The sequence below is a fragment of the Takifugu flavidus genome, chromosome 1, assembly GCF_003711565.1.
Source record: "Takifugu flavidus isolate HTHZ2018 chromosome 1, ASM371156v2, whole genome shotgun sequence".
Taxonomy (NCBI): Eukaryota; Metazoa; Chordata; class Actinopteri; order Tetraodontiformes; family Tetraodontidae; genus Takifugu; species Takifugu flavidus.
In genome coordinates this window covers 15388468-15409851 of record NC_079520.1, presented here as the reverse complement: position 1 = coordinate 15409851, position 21384 = coordinate 15388468, and the positions used below count along the sequence as shown (strand labels likewise).

Here is a 21384-nt window from a genome sequence, read left to right as displayed (position 1 = left end):
TTTTTATCAGGTCTGTTTAGTTTATTTCCTGGCATGTTGTCCATCATTAAAATACACTAAAGATAACCAATAATACAGTTTATCGTTGTTTTTTTTCTCCATAATAGTGAGACCCCGACTCCTGTGCAGTGTCACCGCTCTTTGGTGACACTGGCAACAGGGAATTAGGTGTTAGCTGGCATCTTTATGAAATGCATCATGATGAGAACATTGCAACAACAACAACAAAAAAGGACAATGCCCACAGTCTGTAAAAAGTCTGGACATTTCAAATGACTTCAGTCGACAGTAAAAAGTTAAATGCGCAATTACACTGGAATTTGTTAAATATCAAAACAAAAACTATCAACAGAAATGCTTCTTCTTCACAAGTGTAGCAAAACACATTGTTTTTTATCATAGATATAATAACAATACTGAGATATTGTTACGATAATGTGATAACAATAAATTACAATAATAGAAATGAGCATCGTCTTTTGCCATTCAATCAGAAAACCTGGAAATAAAACATAGAATCTCAATTGGACAAGACACTGTACAGCCAGATTTCCTTTTTAATTCTGCAGATCAACAGCTGAGTTCATGGAAAGCCCATTATAAAAAGGTAGTGTTACTCCATGTAATCAAAAGATGGGAATACAGGACGGGGAAGGGGGGGGTTCAAAGTTTGGAAGTTTGAAGTGTTCCAGTTGATTGAATGAAGCTGGCGTCCTCTCAACCACGTGTGTGTGCACCCCCCCAGACTCCATGTCTGGCCAGCTTCAGCTGGGCTGGGCGACGGGCGCGGATAAACGCTAGGACAACAAGAGTGCTGACGGGCAAGGACCTCACGGCGTAGAAAGAGTTAAAAATTGTGAAGCTTCATTACAAAAGGCAAATGCAGCACCTTAGAATACCACTTGCTGGCAAGCATAACACAGAAAAGAATCCCAAAAGGCAGCAGAGCCGTTAAAGTCAGGTGATGATCTGACCCACGATGAAGGGAGACGTTTCCTTTGCCTTCAGGGCTCAGGGTGCAAACGTGCTGACAGGTGGAGCGGGGCCGGCTGCAGGTCGGTGCACAGGTCGGCCCCCGTGGTGGCGCGGTGACCTCGGTCTGGGCTGAGGGGAGGGGACCTGCCGCAGAGAGAGCCGTGATGGCGGAAGCTTTCCCCCGTCGTCCGACCTTTGGCGGATGTGCGAGAACCCGGAGACTTGAGTCGTAGCAGCCGACGATACTGAGAAGCCCCCGGCGCCACGCGCCGCTCAGAGGGTGGCGAGAAGGAGCCAGTGGATGGAAGAGCTGCGGCTCACACGCAGGTGCCCTGGAGCGCCGGAGGAAGAGCTTTGCGGTTCTTTAACGACTGGGTCTTGTCTTTAAAGTCCGACGGTTTCTGCTGTGAGACGTCTACCAGGGCGCTAGCAACAATCAGTCCTGAAGGAAGAAACGAAAAGATGCTCATTAATGCCTTTAAAGCTTCCTCGCTTGCATGTGCCCAGCGTCCCAGTTCGGCAGCCTGACCTGACTGTCCCGGTGGAGGCAAACCCGAGGGTCCAGAGGGCAGATGCAGCAGGACAGTCAACACGGCGGCTTTGCCTCCTGAACACGGCTCCATGGCGACAGGTTTGGGTGCCCCCTGTGAAGAGGGGGGGGGGGGGGAAGGAGACATTATTTGTGGAGTTATTGTAATGCGAGAAAGTTAACGCCGCGGTGCAGAGCAGGAAGTGGCTGTTTGGACTTTACAGTAAAAACGCTGCACAATGGAGTGTCACAAATATCAGCGATAACGTTTGTGATGTGTGACAGACGGGATCCTGAGTGATTCGGTTCAGGCTCGGATCGCTCGCCGCCGACTCAAGTTTCCATCTGAAACGTCTCGACAGATGTTTACCGCCGTGTTGCGATTGAATTGACTTTTGCGGCTCTAATCGCCTGAAGTGGCTGCATCTGCCACCCCCCCCCCACGAGACAACACGGGAAGGAAAACCAAAAAGCGCACGGCGCTGCGCGTCGGGACGATGGCCTAACCCTCCGCGGTAATGGCCGAAAACTGCTCGTCTCCAGCGTGGAATACATGTCACCCTGGTGATGAATGCGAGGCTTTGGCAGCATGTTTCAGACGAGGGGATGGAAATTGGGGTACGGTAATGTCTGGAGTGAACCGCCTCCGCTCTGGCATTTCAAATGGAGATGAGAGAGGCGCCGCATGCAGAAGCGAGTGCTGAGACACGGCGGCGGTAGCGTGTGTCCTCCAGTCGCACGTGTGCTAAGCACATTTTTAAACATGCTGTGCTGTGTCGTTCTTAAAGGGCTAGTAGATCCTGGATGTGCAACACAATGTTGCTCCTAAGGTAAAGTCGGGAGAGAGGCGACGTTAGCGCCACCACGAACGTACAGGGGCAGTTAACTGGTCAGGCAGTTGGTGACCGCTCCAAACCCTGTGCACTTGGCCCAGCATCTAGTCCTGTTTTAAAAATAGAAACTGGTTTGCCTTTTAAACTGTTAGGAATGGAGCAGAGCATATACATGGAGCACGTTTGGCATCTCATTGCTAACGGCCACTAATGGCTCCTGCCACCTGTTTGTCTCCTCTTATGCTTTGCTTTCCTTCTACAACGCTCCTGTTGGGCGCCGTTGGCTTGGTAAAACCCTAACCTACAATTAAACACATCCAATTGTTCATATAGTGGTCTGTAATGCCATGCTCAACAGTACAACCATTTACTCAGCAAGGCAAGCTTCCTGTTCACTTTAGCCTCATTCAGTCTCATCAAAGTGCTAAAAATGCAGAAATGTATAATTTCTCATCAACTATTTCATTCTTGGGGCACAGGATTTATATTAAGTCTACCTGAATGTGATGATCCCAAGCTTTCATTTAAAAAGAAAATAAATGTTGATCTGGATGAATTTATGGGAATGATAGCAAAGCTGAAGTTATTCGTTCCATTTCCATTTCAGTCACAGGATTACATCTTCCTATCCAAACCTTTATAATTGCTGCAACCATTTCCATATTTATCAAACAGGCTTACACAGTCTGCATTTATTTACTAGGTCTGCATTACCATCATTTACACACACACACACACACACACACACACACACACACACACACACACCACACACACACACACACACACACACAGTCTGCTCTCCTTTCCCCTCCTGACAGGTGTCATCCATCACGGCGGCTGCCCGCCCGTTCCATATGTTGAATGTCGGCCATCGTGCTTAAAGACATCAGTGACATCAGCGCTTGGGCCTGAAGTGCTCTGGGCCCCGATTCAACTGGCTCGCTGTCCAGCAGCCGCTCACTAAAGCCCAGATCAATCTCCTGAGGTTTAAACGCAGCAGAAGTGGGAACTGATCATAAAGGCTCCTCGTGTCCTCTCAGCTGGAGGGTCCGTGTTGGCACCAGTCCTGCGGTTAGACAAGCTAACAATCACAGGATAAAGCCTTCGCGTCGCCCATGCCGGGATGTGTGCGATGGCTGCCCTGTTCCCAGAGGGAGCGACACGGGAGCTGCCTGTGCGTTGACCTGGAGGAGGTCGGCGTTGCTTTAATGGCTCAGACAGCAGTGATGAGAGCGTGGCATCGGTGTCCTTTCTGACACTAACAAATATCTCCAAAGGCTAAGTGATGCCAGATGCTAACCAATCAAGCTTTATAGGGCTAAATTAGCTTCCCAATATCACGGTTCACCTTCAACTGGTGCCAAACACAGAATTGTTGGACTTTTCTCCCCAAAAAGTGTCCAAAGCACACAGACACATGATTAAAGCATTTGCATCTACAGGTGGAAGATGGCTTGATTTCTCTGAAATGAAACTAAATAAGGTTAAAGTTAACAACCTTAATTGGGATGTTTAATGATTTGAAGTCTCCAAAGTCAGCGCTTAGAAAGGTTTAAAAGAATGTTTGTTAATTATTGGTAAGGGGAATTTTTCAGGCTAAAATCCAGAAAAAGAAGCAAATTCAAAATCAATACATAAATGGAATGTCGACTTCATAGACACATGTATATGGCATTCCATTAAAATGTAATTAAAGTTTAAAGTCAAGGTCACTCTGCATCTTGAGAAGGTGTAGGAACAGAGGAGCGGGGATGAGGTTCCTGCTCGGTTGTCATTTCCAAAACAGCTTATCATGTTGTTTACAGCAGAACTCCCCAGTGGATGGAGACTCTCTACCTTAACAAGAACACCCCCTTCGGGTTTTTCCAGGAAAGGCCTGAAGGAAATGATTAAATAAGAGATGGGCGCACGCTGACGAGTATGCAATTAACATTTTACTGAACTCAAGGTGAAGCCGTGCTTTTCCACATAAGGATTTTGTCTTTAAAAGCTCGATGATAAAGTGCATCCTTCCAGCTCAGAGGCGTTGTTTTTCCTCTCGGCTGTTCTTTACATTGCCCTTCACAATACCATAATGCGCTTTGAGCACCTCTCAGTGCTACACTAATGGCTAATGTCACGTCTCTTTGCTGGTTGGCACGGTGATTTACAGCAGGGGAGAGTGCTGGCCCTGGCTAAGAAAAGTCCGCCGCTCCCCCAATGTCAACTCCAGAGTGTCTTCTATTACTCCAAGAGTTGAAGAGCAACTTCAGAGGTTCAGTAAACGGAGGATGTGATGGCACGTGACTCCGACTTGTTAACGCCGCTTCTCAGGCGAACGCCTCGACCAACCCGACAGGAAACGTTCCCCAGTTCCAGGCGCAGTGCAGCGGGCCGCGCATCAGTTGAGCCAATATTAGACCACAACGCTAATGGGTCGCAGTTTAAAGGAGAAGCAGGTATTATCGGATCAATATCCAATATTCCTGTGCAATTATTGGCGGCAGTTTAAGTGAAAAATCAAAAACGCGCAGGTGGCGAAGACAAACATTTGAACTTCAATACCTCAACAGAGAAAATATTCATATTGAGCTTGATCAACACTAAGGGGGTTGTGTGTGTGTGTGTGTGTGGTGTGTGTGTGTGTGTGTGTGTGTGTGTGTGTGTGCGTGCGTGTGTCAGCAGGACTCACGTCGACCACAGGTTGCATCAGATCCATACGTTCTGCCGTGGCGTCCAGCGCAACAGCGACTGAGGCGAATGGACGGCTGGCCATCTGCTGACGCTCTCTCATCAGCTGCTGCAATGTCAAGCACAGGAGACGGATTAGGAAACCATGGCAACGCTGAACATTAGAACAATGGAAAACGTTGTCAATATAAAGCGATGTGAAGAGCGGATACGAGCAGCTGGTCCAAAACCAACAACCTGCAGCTAAACTGGAATAAAGCCAGAGTTGGTCTTTACTGGTCAAAACCATACTGGTAGGTCTGGTCAACTATGGGATGCAGTTGTTCTTTTATGAGGCAATCATAATATGGAAGATAGGTGATAAGATTGGCGAGAGCTGGCGCTACAGAAAATAGCTTTACCTGGTCCCATCTAATCAATATTGTACAACAACTTGTGCCACAATTTCATCAACAACCCGGCGCCTGATCGATATCCAAACGGGTCCCGTTTTAGTGCCAAGGACATCGCTGACCGCTATTGGATTTGTGATGAGCTTAAGTGTGCCGCATTAGGATCTAATTTCACTTTAGATCACCAGGTGTCGTGCGGTGGTGACAACTGGAGTCATAAGCTGCCTTCTCGTTGAACCTCCGTGATGTTCACTAAATGTGGATGCACGATTCCATTCCCAAACACGAGTGTCACAGGCAACCCTGCAGAATGTCAGATAGTAGCTGAGGCAGGTTCCAACCCCCCTGGAGCTGGCAACCACCTCCCCACGGCACCAGAAAAGAGCCATATGATCAATTAATCGGAAACCACAGATGTCAGTATTCTGACAGTCGTTTATTATATACAGCATTTATTTAGTTGCTGAACACCAATTGGCAAAAGTCCCGAGGTCTAAAGAGAGTCGTAGCTTCCGACTGAAGGTTTTCCAGTACCCTGAACATGGCAGTTGCCAGTTTTTGGTTCTGTTGATACGAAATGTGGGAAAACTTGATTAGATGATGCACGACTGTTCTGTCGGCGTTGAAGCACTTTTTACAGGCCATTGTGGCTCCAACTCAGAAAGAAGCTGTCTGGAAAACATTCCCTAAAGCTAAAAAAGCCTCATAGGAGCCAGTGAAAATTGAGATTGATCACCCGATTGATTTTTTTTTCTTTTTGTGAGACCCATGGTCGATTGCTGAGCATCTCTACTATTAAACATCAAAGCAGCAACACCAAACCTACGGATTTGAGCCGCAGGGCCGGCACAGGTCAGACTGAGAAAGCCTGCCCTTTACACAAAGATAAAAGCAGGATGGAGGGTCCGGCTGGGCTGCTGCAGCTCCTAACGCCTCAAATCCAGCAGCATTCATCCTAAATGTCAGATAACAGTAATGGTATTTATCACGTGCTGGAATTAGTGGGGAACACAAAAGTGAAGCCTGAGCAAGGGACAAAATCAGGTAAGACTCTGGGGTCGTGCTTTACTCGAAAGAGACGGCCGCCACGAGATAATAAACAAGCGAATAAACAACCAAATTAATGGCGGAGAGTCAACCAGCTATTACAGATAACAAAATGTAGAGAAGTGCTGCAACACTGGACAGAGTCTGCCTGAGGATCCTAAGGAATGAATAGGTTTGACAGAAATATTATTCAATGAATTATTTATTTAGTTCAAACAAGTGAGGAGCACTGGAGAGAGTCTGACCACAAACAGCCAGTTCTGAAGAGGTGCTTTCAGACTTTTAACGATTTCCACACTTCAATAAAGATGCTGTAGGGAAATTCAATTACAAAGTGACTTTAAATCCACTCTGGTATTTGTGCCGATCTATTAAAGCTGGAATTTCTACAATTTTTACACAATATCTGTTATAGTGGACCTAGAATGTCCATTACAGCAGATGATATCGCCCAAATTCCACTCTAATCTCTTTGACAAGACAAGAGAATTTTTTTTCCCAATAAATCCTGTTTTAGTAAACGTTGAGAAAACGTCTAAGCTTCCAGATTAATCTTCAATCATGATGAATGGCTCATCAGAGTTAGACTCCAGCATTGAAAAGTGGAAGAAATTATTAAGAGTTCCAACTTTAAACTGAACAAGGAACAATCAAGGTGACCAGGAGCTTAAAGAAGGATAATCTCATTAGAGCAATCGATAGCGGGTGATTGAGCTCTTCAAATGGAACAAGATTGTGAAGCGGCACAGTCTGCATTGGAGACACAGCACCAAATTTAGTCCTTTTAGTTCTGTCAATGCAAGTATAATGGCTAATCTGACAGTGGGGCACTTCATCAAAACTGGGCCATTGTTGCATGGCGGAGAGGTCGGGGGGGTCGTCAGCAAGTATGTTCTGAGAAAGAAGATCCAGATTTCAGATGCAAGAATAATGAGACCATTTCGTCCATGTGCCAGTCAGAACTGGTTCACCTGAAACCACGGGGGCTGAACAATGTCCCTGCCACAAGTGAAGTCAGAATCTAGTCTGAATGGGTAAAAACTGTTTACAGCGAACTTTAAATAACCCACATGCTCACAGAGGACAACATGACAACATAAACTGGATCCGTTCAACGATGAGATGAGACGACCTAATGGAAGCCGAGCTGTCGGCCTCAGTCTAGCTCTGCTTTGTCCTTTCCTGTCACAATATGCTGGTTTAAAACACAAACGCGCGGTCAAATGAAACGAATTAGATGTGTTTGCATGTTTATGTGTAATACGTCTCTGGGTTCCAGACTCGTTAAATGTCAACGCTCCCTCCCATCTGTTTCCCCCACAGGTAGCTTCAGAGAGGTCAGCCCTTGTCCTCCTTGGTGGCATTTACAGCTGTTGTCTTTTCATCCTTGAGTCCCCGACTCGGGGTCCAATTCTTGTCACCTTTACTTAGCTGAAATTATTCAAATACAACAGCTACACCTTCGGTGCTGAGTACAAGATAAGCTATGTAGGAATAAGAAACTGCACAGCTGCCTCCAGACAGGCAGGACAGAAGCAGGGGGAAGGCAGTAAGAACCAGACATCCATGTGCTACACATCTGGATCAGCCTCATAAATACTCAGAACCAGAGTCACCCTGAACCAGTCTTTTTTGCACCCTATCTATACAAAAAAAAAACACCGTCTTGCAACGTCTGATCAATACACCGTTGCAGTGCTGACTTCAGGTAGGCCTACGTTAAAGTTATTAATGCCAAAGCAGCCATGTTTCACAGAGAAATTACATGACACAAAGCTGTTCAAGAAGTGGGCGCATAACTGGAGCCATTCGGCGACGGTTGCCAGATCTTAGCAGCCTGAGCATTTCTGGTCACTGGCCAGACAAAAACAAGTACTAATAACTAAAGCATCAGGCTCCTTTTTTTGCATGTAAAATATTTCCACACTAAAAATATTGTAGCCGTGTTCTAGCCTGTGCTGAACAGTGTCATAAAATAGAGCCATTACAACCTACAAACTGCGCGCGTAATGTGGCAACGGAGGCACTACTTCTGATAGTGTAGCACCACTACAGACATGGCAGCAGCACAACATCCAATGCTAATCAATAACCATCTGCATCAAAATGTCAGGTTGCGTTTATGGTCGTTTAACCGGTTGCAATTTGTTATGGTCATTTTTTTTTTTTTGTAGAGTAGCTTGAAGAGTGTGCGTTAACCTCCATACGTCCATTACCGCGCTGCGTGTACCTCTGTCTTTGTTGACAGACAGTATCTGGCTTGTTTCCTGCTCAGTCAGATACGATCTGACACTATTAAAAAGGTGCTGCTTAATCTAATACTTGGGCTACCACACTACCCAAAATCTGTGTAATGTCAATTAGCATCAATAAGAAAACTTTGTTCCGTGTCCTTGTGTTATAACAGACTTTTAGCTCAGATCACTCCAGTCCATATATTTAGATGAGCTTCCTAAGTGCATGGGCGGTTTTTCACGAGCACTTTTAAAGTAATGAGAAACCATTCCTCTAGAAGAGCCGAATGCTTCAAAAACCCTTGCAGGGTTTTTGAAGATGCCGTTATGGTGTCATCTTTTCCAGCCCATCAGGTCTATCGTGACCAAAACAAGCAGGCAACCTTTGAACATTTGTGCCTTGTTTCTCATCCACCAGTGACTCAGAAAGGCACAAGAGGTGAACGTGCTAGAACTTGTGAGTGTAACATGCAGGAGGCTGAGGTCGTTGGTGTTGGTGTGTCATGCACTGCTACAAAGTCCATCTAATAGACTGACTACCAACCAGCCTTGTGTTCCCCTAATGTCAGATGGGTCCAATGGCTGGAAAATAAAGGGTGGAGACTCTTTAACTATTCTCATTTGTTTGCAGATTCCCAGCTAAAGTAGCAAACACATGACAGGAAGGGATGCCAACAGGCAACGTAAAAGTTAACAGGTTTTCATTCATCGATATCAGCCCATCTGCCTGCATGACCTTTTAATGACTTATTATTGAGGTAAGATTCATTGGCATGGTAGCCATCCGTCTTGTTTATTCTCACATATCAATTAGATGATATAAATTCCGACCTTATTATTATTATGGATGTCGTCTCCAAAGGGAAAGTCATTTGCAGGAGCTTTTATAAGTCAACTGGCCAAATGTCAGGATGGGATTTAAAGATCCTGCAGTACTGAGGAGAATTCAGGATTGACTCTACAGAGATGGAAATGATGGCCGCCTTACAGAACCTCAGCAACAATTCCATGCAGGCTGGGTTGAGAGCAGCCGGGAACATTTGCTGCTCTCCCTGATTTCCTGCAGTACCTCCACCAGCCTTTTCCTGAATCTCTGCTGTCGATTACCTCACCCCTCGCCCGCTTATTCCGAAGCCCCGCATTCACATCAACGCTGAATATTGAGATTGCAATATTTACTTTTCGTTTACAAGCTTTCAGTATTTCCTTCAGACCACTTCCTTCAGATTTTGTGCACTGATTCAATTCACATTGGAAAGAAAATAAATTCTGAGAAAACTGGCAAAAATAATTTGCATCGGTCTGAGGGCATGAAATTAAGCCGCGATCTAAGAAGGTGCTAATATTTCATAGATACTTCTGGTAGCTGTTGACATAGCTTCCACGATATAAAATATTCTCCGTATTATCTGTACTTCTGTGTGTAACTGGGTTTTTTACACTTGCTCAGTATTTCCCAAGTCTTTTTTATACTACAGACAGGGCGGTGCTGAAACTGACTCCCTTGGGGCTTTTTATTCCTTCACTTGGAGTTTCACATTCCACACATGTTCAGCAATGACACTTACTTCTCTGCGTCGTGAAGCCCAGCAGGTCTGTTTGATCTTCCACACAACTGCTGCCACCAGGAGCAACGACAGAAAGCAACTGGAACAGAAGAAAGGAAACAAGATCAAGCGTGAGATCTTCCATTGTGCCGTCTGTTGTTAGAAAACAGGCCAGGGAATACCTAGACTGGTTAGTTTGTAAAAAAAAAAAATAATAATAATATAAAGATTCTTATTTATATGTTGCATTCATGCAGCTGTTCAGCAACTGCTTCAAGACCGCCCTATGGCTGATTTCCTATTACAATAGACATGAATATTTAAAGTTTCCTTTCCATTTTAAAAGGATCACATGGCAGAGGCGACAAGAGACGGTGAGACATCCATTTCTTTTAAGACTGAGTATTTTGGCCGATTACTTCACTTAATAACCCAACAAGTCCTGGGTGCTACTGGGTTAGAAAGATATGACGGATTGAAAGCTTCCACTTCATTATCCCAGTGACAAATGGGAATGTAAAGATGATTACATGATTAAGAGTCTAAAAATGGCTGAGGTTTGGCCCGGCTGTGCAGCTTTTAGTATCGAAAAGTGCATACAAAATAGATTTGCCATGTAAATCCTTCCTTTTTGTGCATTTGGTTAGAAAATACGGAATCCGAGCATCACAATCAATTCAAATCAATTAAAATGATTGCTCACTCGAGGAGCATGTTATTATTTTTCCTCCATTATTCTCAACTCGGTGAGCTGAGAATAATCCAACTGTCAACTGTTCTTGGAAGACAAACTGACCCTCCATCTGATGTCCAGAGACAAAGGAACTTGCACTTCCTTTTGCAATGCTGATGGTAAAGTGATCAATAAGGGCTTGACTTGAGGCTCAAGTCACATTCTTGGCACATTTCACCCCAGACAGATGACCACTTCTGATTTCACAGGATCATTTATTGATATTTAAACATGAATAGGCTCTCAATTTGGTTGCCGCACAGCTGTTTGATCCAGGATAAGGCCTGAGAGGAAGGTGATAAAATCTCTTTGATGCGGCTAAATGACGGCGGCTGGGATTACGATGTTAAATGATGTCTTTGCTGTGGACAGATTTTCTTCCCCCGTGGGATCCCTTTCATTCTTCATTCAGAAGTGTTTGGACCATCTTAGACAGCTTTGAGGGTATCAGTGAATAGAGAAGATTGTTGCGTGGGCTTCAAAGACATTTTCACATGACTGAAGTGACAGATATTAAATCCCTAAATACCTTTTAAGAAGTTAAAGCGCATTTTCTTGTCTTTGGTGCCATTATAAAGTTTAACAATCACTGGTGCTGCAAGTCATTTCTATTGTTTCAATTCTAAAGTCATCAGTTCCTCCATTGGTGTGGTAGCACTGTTGCTGTCGCTCTGATCTCCTGCGCCCACAGGCTCTTCTGTGTGGAGACAGCATATTCTCTCCATTCGTGCCAGGGTTCTTTCCAACTACTGTGACTTCCTTCCACTGTCCATAAACATTTGGAGGTGAATCTGGAACTCTAAACTGATCTCAGGTGTGAATGCGAGCGTGAATGGTTATTCGACCTCATTCAAAGATGAAACAGCAGAAGACGGACGGATGGATCACTGAAAGGCATAATCGTTTTATTTTATTCATACGCATTTAAAACAACAATAGATTGAACAAGTGGGGAATAAAAGGAGAAAGCTGAATTAAAAAGACCTATTCCGTGTCCCTTTGTCATTTATTCACCTTCTATCTGTCAGAAAAGGAGGTCTGGGAACCCTGTGGGGTGACCTGACATTTTGTCATCAGGCTGATTGTGTTCCCAGCAGGTTGATCCCCTTCAAACCTGCCACACACTCAACACTCACACGACTGCACCGAGGCCTTTCGCTATTTTCTGAATTTATGGGTCAGTGAGAACTGGGCTCCAGAGATGGAAGAGAATGCCCCTTCAAGACAATGGAATGAAAAAACAAAAACACACCAAAAGTCACAGAGCAACTGCAGAAAAGCAGCGGTTTTAGTGCGCTGTGTATTCCATGGTTTGACTTCCAGTTGGTCTCATGTAATCTTTTTCTCCATGAATTGTCTCGTAACAAAGTTCGTCTCAGTCCCCAAAACTGTCAGAAACTTTTGTTTTCTGTCTCCGAGCTCTGACGCGTTCTGGTCCGAATGACGCAAGTAATCGTGAGAAGCCTTTCTGATAAAATAAGTTCTGTCCTTCCCCCCTTTTCCTTGCAAGAATTCCAGAATTTGGATGTAATTTGATCCGATGGAGGCAGGAGATACGCGACTGTGTGACAGTGTTTTCAGAAAAATGTATTGTGGTTTTGGCAATGATGGGCAGGTGCCTTGGGCAAAGGCTGTCTTCTATTCCCACCTTGGCTGCTACACAGATAATACGCTAGTCTGTCAGCTTCTCTGGGTGGCACACCTTAAAATAACATCGCCATACATACAGGGAAGCTATAGTAACAGTGATTTTACAGAAAACACAAGTGAATTAAACAAAATTAAATGCAATGGTTCTTTTCAGAATAACCTGCAGCGCACCGTGACAGTGTTAGATGTGGACCCTCATATCTCCATTGCTCACGGTGACATAACTCTCAGCTATATGTAACTATTCTAATGGCCACTGGCAGGTCCTTTGCAGTTTGATGGAGTGAGACACAAGCTGTGTTTGCATGAAGTGAGTTTAGAAGGACAGGCTCCAATTACTCAGCAAGGCCCAAGACGCAGAAGTGGAACATGATGAGTTGGTCTGTCAGTGTTTGGATGAGGTTTGTTACACCTGGATTCACAACAATATCTTCACAACATCAGAGTCTAAACCTTAAGCAAAGGTCATTATCTAAATGACAAATATCTGAGTCACTCACCTGAAAAATGTGACAAAGAACTGGACCAGGTCCATGATATTGTTGTGCTGGGAGAAGGCAATCTAATGGAGGGAAGGAGAAAAGAAAAATCAGGAAGAAATGACAGCACACCACCCCAGTTGTTTTCTTAGTGAATTCAAATTTCAGCTCGAGTGCAGAAAGGTGTTTCAGTGGAAAGATGACGACATATGGAATGATTTTCACTCCAGGTGCCTTATTCTGATGGAGTAAAAGTGATACTGCAGAGGGACCAATTCATGTCTGCAGTGCATCTGATGGCAGGACGCGTGTATGATTATCACCAAGATGTTAAAAACAATGCTTAAATGTGGAGTCCATCTCAACTAAAAAGGAATGATTGCAGTCACTTTCAAAATACCATGGGAAAAATGTAGTTTTTAACTTGACTTACCTGACTCAAAAGCACAAAAAATACGCATTGTGGATTTATTTAGTAAGTGGGGCAGATTGATTTGGAAACAAAAAATTGCGCAATTGGCTTCAGGTTGATTGGATTTCAATTTATCATCACAGCCAATCAAAGGAAATGTTTGGGAATTTACTTCTATTACACCGAGTTCTTTTTAAACTGGGGCACGCACAAACACTGAGCTGAAGGAAAGAACAAAAAAGGAGAGAATTCTTAAATTCTGCTTTATCCTTGTCCATTATTGCGCTGTAAAGATGAACTAGACAGTGTGAGGTCATTTCCTGCTCTTACAGAGGCTTTCTGCTTTACGGCCGACGTCAACCCAAAATAAAGAAGTTTGCTCTGCAGGACATCAAATGGAAAACTAACTGGGCCAGATGGCATCGCTGACCCGTCAAGAGGGACAAGAACAAACTTGAAACGGAAGGAAAATTGCAAAATGACATTCGTGTAATTGTTCACAAATCCAAATTTGTCCATAATAAATCAATCCCCTGACTATGCTCTGTGGAGAGCCATGATGTGCTCCAGCTCTGATTCCCACCATCAGAACTTACAGAACTCACACCACTGACAGAACAGCCAGTAGGTGCTGTTGCTTGTTTTTCTCTACTGTCAAGTCATCGCACAACCATTTCAGTCCCTCATTTTTCATTCAGATTAGTTCCGTTTGGCCTTTAGCCCATTTTAATTTCCCGGTGGAAAATATTTTTGGCTAAAGCTTAATTGTTGTTTTCCAGCCAGCCCTAAAGTGACAGCAAATGGTATTCCTTTTTTTCCCACTGTGTTGTATTTTCATCCCTTTCACCACAGCAAATCAATCTCCTCTATTCAGAAAGAGGGCTAGAAAAGGTTAAATGCTGCTGCTGTCGTCTGCTAAAAACATCTGTGCGCCCATACCCAATAACCAGCGCCTATTAAATGTGTCATTAGAATAAAGTGCACTTGAAATCACCCCGCATCATAAAGACGGCTGTTCTGGTTCTCTATGTTCGAGATGGCTCATGTGACACGTGAAAAACACGGGTACATAACCTGGAACAGAACGATCCTTACCTGGATCTTGATTGGCCATGAGAAGTTACTGACGTAGACGTAAAAGGTGATGTTGGGGTTACTTCTGAAGGTGAACTTCTCACAGGAAAAACTGTCTTTGTATTCCTTGATGTTGGTCTTCGACACAATGGGCACCTCCTCTCCTGAGATGGTTCCAGCTGTTGAGGGTAAAGCGTTTGTGATCAAGGCACTGACATTTGCTGCTCACCTACAGGCAGAGATGGAGCCGTCCGGGCTAAAAGGTATCATTATGAATGCATTATAACTTTAACAAGCCAAGCACTCGTAGGCAGTTATTATCAAGGCCTAACATCATTCAACTTCTTTTGGGCAGACAGAGCAGAGTTTTATTTAGTAATTACAAGCGATCTATATTTAATTGTTAAGGAAACGTGTGGAAAAAAGCCACAGACTGAAAAGGGTTTGGTATGACGTCACTGATGGCCAGAACAAAGAGCAGCCTTTACACAAAACTACACAAACAGTCAGGATGATGCTATGGCTGTTGTCCTCTGAGGAGGGATAAGCATTCTGGGAGGGGGGGGGTAGTGGGCCACCTCAAGGTGTGTCGGGGTCAAACTTGTCTTTAATGAGTAAAGCAAGGGATTTGTCTTCTTATAAGAGGGATTACAAACGAGCAAGACTTCAGTCAATGTAAGGGCAGGAAACTTTTTCCTGGTTCTTATGGTTCTTGGCAGATGCTCATACAGGCTTATAATCGGTAAACTCTTCTAATCACTATCAGGGTGGGGCCGGGCCAGCTCCCCATAGCGCAGTGGCACGCCATAAACAAACAGGCGCCGCAATTTTAAGTGTCTCTAAGACAGCATTTGCAATATGTTGTAAACTTGCCATGAAACACTGATGACCTCATTACACAGCCCCGGCTGACATTTCAGACCAAATATAGTCACAGTGACAAAAGGTAATTAGTAAATAATAAAGCCGCATAGCTTAAGATAGATTAAACATCACAAATGGGTCTAATGAACACAATCAGGGACGTCAAATTTGTTTCTAGATTACAGCTGAACTGTAAAGCTTATGAAAACATAAATCTCTTCTCAGTCTATTTAAACATTTCAAGTCAATTTGTATTCTCGGTCTTACTCTGGGTCCTCACCATTGGCATTCCGACCCATACCTCTGAAACAAAAGAAGCGAAAATGACAGCTCCAGTGTGGCTACGTGAGCGTGTTTATCTTAATTGAAATCACCCTCCTCCCACCCAAAGGCGCTTCACTCTCTCGTCGATTGTCAAGAGACTCTGGTTTCTTCTGAGACACAATATCTTTTCTGAGGGAAAGGGGAGCAGACTTCAAATATTAATGACAGTGCTCTGAAAAGGTTAAAGTGGTGCGGAGGGTGCAGGAGGTTAACGTCTTTTAGTGGCCGGAAAATGTCAGAGTTGTTTTGAAGGGAGAAAGTGGCACAGAGAGAAAGAGAAAGGGGGGTTAAACAGTGTCACTGGAGGACTGCAGTGTCCTTGGGTGTCTTTCCTGGGGGGGGGGGGGCTATAATATTCACTCAAGGGTGATAGTACACGAGAGCACTGACATTATTGTTCCCCTGACACCAATGAAATAACTGTGGGAAAAAGTCAGAATATGTAAAATATATTTTACTCTACTGAATTATTAAAGTAAACAGCCATATTGTGTGGGCCTACAAAAAAGGATTTCTTTACGTGTAAATGTGTGACCATTTTCCCTTGAAACACTAAAAGCAAGTAAATTCTGGCCCATTTTTTGTTTTATACAATTTTAAAAACAAGTGAGCAAGCAAACTTGCACTGTTGGAAAGAGGTTTAAAAATAAGAGTCGAACTGAAATACCTGTTGATCCCACAGACCAAGTAATGTTGAGATTAAAGTTGTTGGATGCATTTATGGACATATCCAGGTTTTTGCTAGCCTTCGGGATGACCGGAACAGAAGAAGACAGAAACAGCAGTGATGACATTACAAAAAAGACAAAGAAATCGAAGCTTTTTGGTTTGGGAATCTTCTCCGCAAACCCCTTCATCAAGAAGCTGAATGCAGCAGCTGCACATGTAAAATATGAAATATCTACCTGCTCAGGTGAGGCCATAAAGTTGATGGCAGTGTAGTGATTATCATCTTCTTGAATGAGACTGAAGGTGAACTGGTAATCGATCAGAAGGTTGTCTGTTCACAGGAGAAAAAACAAAGACCTCAGACGGACCATCTTCCCTGCACTCACATAAAAACAGGCAGAGAAAATAATCAATTTTAGCTGTCAGGGGTTGTTTACAGGACCAGAGACTGCTGTGACAGCCTTCATAAAAAGTACTACTATGTGATATAGCGGTAACAAACTTCAAATGAACAGACTGATGGAGCAGAGAGAAATCAGAATGTCTGTAATCAAGTCCAATAACTGTAATCAGGGAGGACAATTTTCTCATCAAGCAGACAACAAGTAATGCTACCTGACCCTGACAACAACTCTAAAAATGCCCCCGCAGCGATCAATAATTTAACAAATGAATTAATGTGGGCCATGCACAAATTCACTAATCAGAATTACCTAAACACACAAGTGATGATCTTGTATACTTCTGTGATTGACAACTGCACTAAAGATTGATATTTTTGTTTGTATTTGGGGATTTTTAAATTGTGTAAAATCAACAATTATCAATGCACAAATTTAAAGGAGCAGAATGCAAGTAATGTATTTATAGTTATCCTTAAACGGCCCTGATATGCCTGCAGACATTAAGGAATCATGTTGATTCAGAGACATTAAGGAATCATGTTGAATTCAGAGACATTAAGGAATCATGTTGAATTCAAATGCTTATGTCACTGACAACAGTAGTCAGCCAGAATATTCCAAATTCAGAAGCAAAGTGTCAGCCTGTAAACAATGTTGATGTTTACATGTGAGTTTGCTCTGCTGCTCCACCCTCCAGTTATCTATCAATCACAAAGTCAGTAGCATTTCAACATCCAGGGTGCCGGTTACCACGGAGCTTCTGCTTCAAACCTTTGGAATCATAAATGTCTAATGTTAGTAAACCTAAAAGGCTCCATTATGATTCCCAACTATGTGAAAAAGTCAGAAATGAAAGATCTTTAAAGGGCACAGTCCAGGGATTTCAAATGTTCTCTTCAGTCAATTAACATTATGCATATCTGTGTATAGTACACTAACACATGCAGGTGGGTCATCATATTGACTAGGTAATAAATTGATTGAGCAATAAAAATGGTAACTCATCATTGCTAACATGTGCAACCCGCTAGCACTATTTCTCTGGCATAATGCTGAAAAGTTATGGAAATAGTTTCAAAATTAGCACGGCCATTATGTCAATATGAATTGTAACTGAGACAGTCAAATGGGACTTTCTTGATGTATCAGGCAACCTCAACTCTGGGGGGAGGCAGAGGGCTAAAGGGTTCAACAGTAGTCTGATTGTGGTTGCAGTTCCAGCTTTGGCCACAACCTTACTGCTCCTTTAAAGCAGCCACATGGTGCAGGGAGCGGCACGTTGGTTTTGCCATGTTGGCATGGTAACATGAAGCATCGATCACAAATTTGCAGAAAAGACTTTAGCGGGGACAAAGGAAAACACACCATTGCACAGGTTAAGTGAGGTCCAGGACTCAAGTGCCTCCTCCTCCTTATCACGTCTCTTGTGGGGTTATGGAATTTTAAAAAAGGGCAGATCTGTGGCAGAGGCTGAGCTGTCAGTCTCAGAGTGCTGAACAGAGACACTGTGCTCGTCAAGGACACTGCACAAATGAATACACTGTGTACTTCACTGAGCATTAAAACTTCCCACTTAATGTGTTTCCAGTGAACTTTGCACACAGGGTAAGTCAACTTTCTAAATGAATGAAAGAGTGGGCGGGTGATTGGGTGAGTCGGCAAGTGTGGACATTTTACTCCTCCATCTCCTTGATTAGCTCCATCACTCACTCCATCTGATGCTCTTGACATTTTCATGGCAAGTCATTCTGTCACCTAACAAGTGCCCCGGTGCCAAAGTGCTAAAATGCTCCATCTGCCACAGGCGGTGCGGAGGGAGGGGTAAAGCAAGAACAATAAGGGAGGGGTAAATGTGCATTTGCGTGCAGGGAAATGAACCATCTCCCGACCAAGAAGGTGTCCGGTGTGGAATTACTCACAGTAACAGGTTCCTCTGAGTGGGTTGCCAAGGTACCGGTTTTCTGAGTCACATCTGCAGTGAAGAAAACAGAAAGAATCAAATGAGGAAGAGTTCCTACAGACAGAGCAAGAATGCCTCTTATCAGAAATCGTGTGCTAAGTGCCAGCACATTAGCTGCCGGTGCTGTTGCCTCATCAAGTCTCCTTTTTCTGATGAGGAAATTATCTGATAGTTTGAAGAAGTTAATTAGATTTTTTTTTACTTAGATTTATCAAGTCATACTACAATCTCGAACTACCACCTGATCACGGAGAACAGTGTGAAAAAGTATGTTTATTCCTAAAATAACCCCGGGCACATGGCAGATAGATTAATTCTTTCAAAATTTAAAAAATTAATTTTTAATTGAATCAAAACAGTAGCTACTAGTAAGGAAGAATCATCTTTAGTGAAAGGATTAGATAATAAAAAATATACCGGGTAAAAGCATGAGCACCATCCTGTGACTTGTGCTGGCAGTCACCAGTAATGGCAGTGGTGCAGGTCCACATTCACACACATTCACACATAACACGACGGTGCCTCGCTGACGAATGAAGAGGTGCGATTTGCAATGTGAGCAGTTGCTGTTGTCTCCAGGTGCTTCTATTTTACATCATTTGACTAGATGATACATGTTTCTCTGTTCAAAAATCAGAATCTACCATTGGAAAAGCTTTTAGTCAGAATATGTAATCCAATTTATGCAATAATGGGACACAAATAAGTTAACACCCATAGCCCCTAAAACTCATTCATCAGATTACTTAAGATTACATAAAATGCAGAAATGGGAGGACGTTGATAAATTTCGAACAAATACCTTCAGAAAGTCAGTTGTAAATCTGCTTTAAACTAAAGCTTCCACATGATATGTCAAAGTACATAAATGGCTGGATGCAGCATAATTAGCCAATGTTTAAACAGTGTCGCATGTCTGTTGGAGGTGTGAAATGACTAAGCCTGGGGCCAGTGAATCTGGAACTTCGGCTAATGAGGGATCTGACCGTCGGCTGAACATGGTGTGAAAATTACACAATTACTATGTTCCATTTGCCTCCAGTCCAATGTGGTTAGGAAGTAAATGCGCTCATTTAAAGCCTCTGACTCGTCCATTGTCCTCACAAGAGGCATACAAGCACAAGCTCATTTACGAGGAACGATGCGCAGATTAGTCACTGTGTTTTGCTGCGGCTTCCTTGGCACTTGTAATTGAACATGGATGCAGCGCACTCAGGTCCTGCAAATTCCATTTTAGGAGATTTGTGCCTTTTCATTGTCTGTAATGAGGAGGAACATATGGCGATCTTCACTGGATTTAAGTGCTTTTATGCCGTTCTGAAGGCATTGCAACGGTCTCGTGTTTTTAACCGTCTACATTTATGCTGTAAAACTCTGCAACTGTGAAGTCAGAGCAAATTGCATTTTTCAGACATTTTCTAATATGGCAACAATTGTGTCACGGTTGTTTACGTTCAGGACAACTAATTAACATTTTTAAATGAGGCTATCAGAAGAGAGGACAGTGTCATGGATGTTGCCACGGAGAAGGTGATAGTTGATGATGTTGGAATCATTGAGGGCAAATGCATCTCTGAAAATGCTATCAATGAAAGACATCGACAAAGACGCTAAAAGATGCTAACCCTAACAAATTATTTTGTTGTTTAAGTTGTTTTTGCGCAGGTTGGCAGGATTATTTGCAGCATTACACAAAACCCGCTGAACAGATCGGCACAAAAATGTGGCCAGAAGTGGGTCTCAAGTGACCTTAGTCCTCCTATAAGTTTGAAAGTCGATGCTGCTTTTTGTGCAGAAAGCTTTTGTTGTTGCTGTGTATTAAAATAGAGCAAACAAACAATACACATCTTAAACCTAGGTGAATTTTGCAGGTTAGCAATTTAAGATAAGACCAAGACTGCTCCAGAAGAATGCTTCGCAGAGGTATTAGCGTGCCACAGGGGGGCTTAAGCCTGGGTACCTATGTTGAGGACTGCAATGTATTTTAAATTAGAGTTATTAATCTATTTTCTATCGTTCCCCAGCTACACAGACAGTAAAAGTATCCTCTGATAGTATTAACTGACCTGATAAAGGCGCCATTGAACCATCAGGACATTAGATTTGGGGTGAGCTAGTTGCAGCAAGGACATGGTAGAGTGCTCTTTTACTACAGCACATCAGATGAGAACAAACGCCACCGTGGGCCTTAGAACCTTACGGAACATCACTCCTGGGGTGTTGCAGCTGCTTGGCATTTGCAAACACGGCTGCACGCAGACCGCTGGTGGTGGAGTGTATAATGGAACTCCTCCACGCTGTATCTTAATTTAATCTACGTCTGCATGCACGTGTGCACACATCTGAACTGGAGCAGAATCTCCCACACCGCATCTTGACCTACACACGAGCCTTCCTCTGTGCTTGTGCGCATACACGCAGAAACTCACACGGTCTATCGCGGAATGTGCCGCGAACCTTCCCCGTGCCCTTCACGTACGCTGCGTGCACACACAAGGGCGGGCACGCACGTGCTCGCCCCCTGCTTGATGTTACGTCGAGCACAAGAGGAAACCCGAATAATGGATGCAACCAAACGAGCACGC

General features: G+C 43.7%; 1 protein-coding gene across 1 annotated transcript in view; it reads right to left on the bottom strand.

Moving 5' to 3' along the window:
- Nucleotides 1-21384, bottom strand: part of atrnl1b (attractin-like 1b) — a 39570-nt gene continuing 18186 nt past the window's right edge. The window contains exons 21-29 of the mRNA XM_057034815.1: nucleotides 18759-18811; nucleotides 16672-16766; nucleotides 16434-16512; nucleotides 14600-14757; nucleotides 13114-13175; nucleotides 10252-10330; nucleotides 5012-5119; nucleotides 1505-1619; nucleotides 1-1417 (exon numbers count right to left, since the gene is read on the bottom strand). Of these exons, the coding sequence (XP_056890795.1) occupies nucleotides 1293-1417; nucleotides 1505-1619; nucleotides 5012-5119; nucleotides 10252-10330; nucleotides 13114-13175; nucleotides 14600-14757; nucleotides 16434-16512; nucleotides 16672-16766; nucleotides 18759-18811 (874 nt within the window). The 3' untranslated portion in view covers nucleotides 1-1292. The remainder of the gene's footprint in view (nucleotides 1418-1504; nucleotides 1620-5011; nucleotides 5120-10251; nucleotides 10331-13113; nucleotides 13176-14599; nucleotides 14758-16433; nucleotides 16513-16671; nucleotides 16767-18758; nucleotides 18812-21384) is intronic.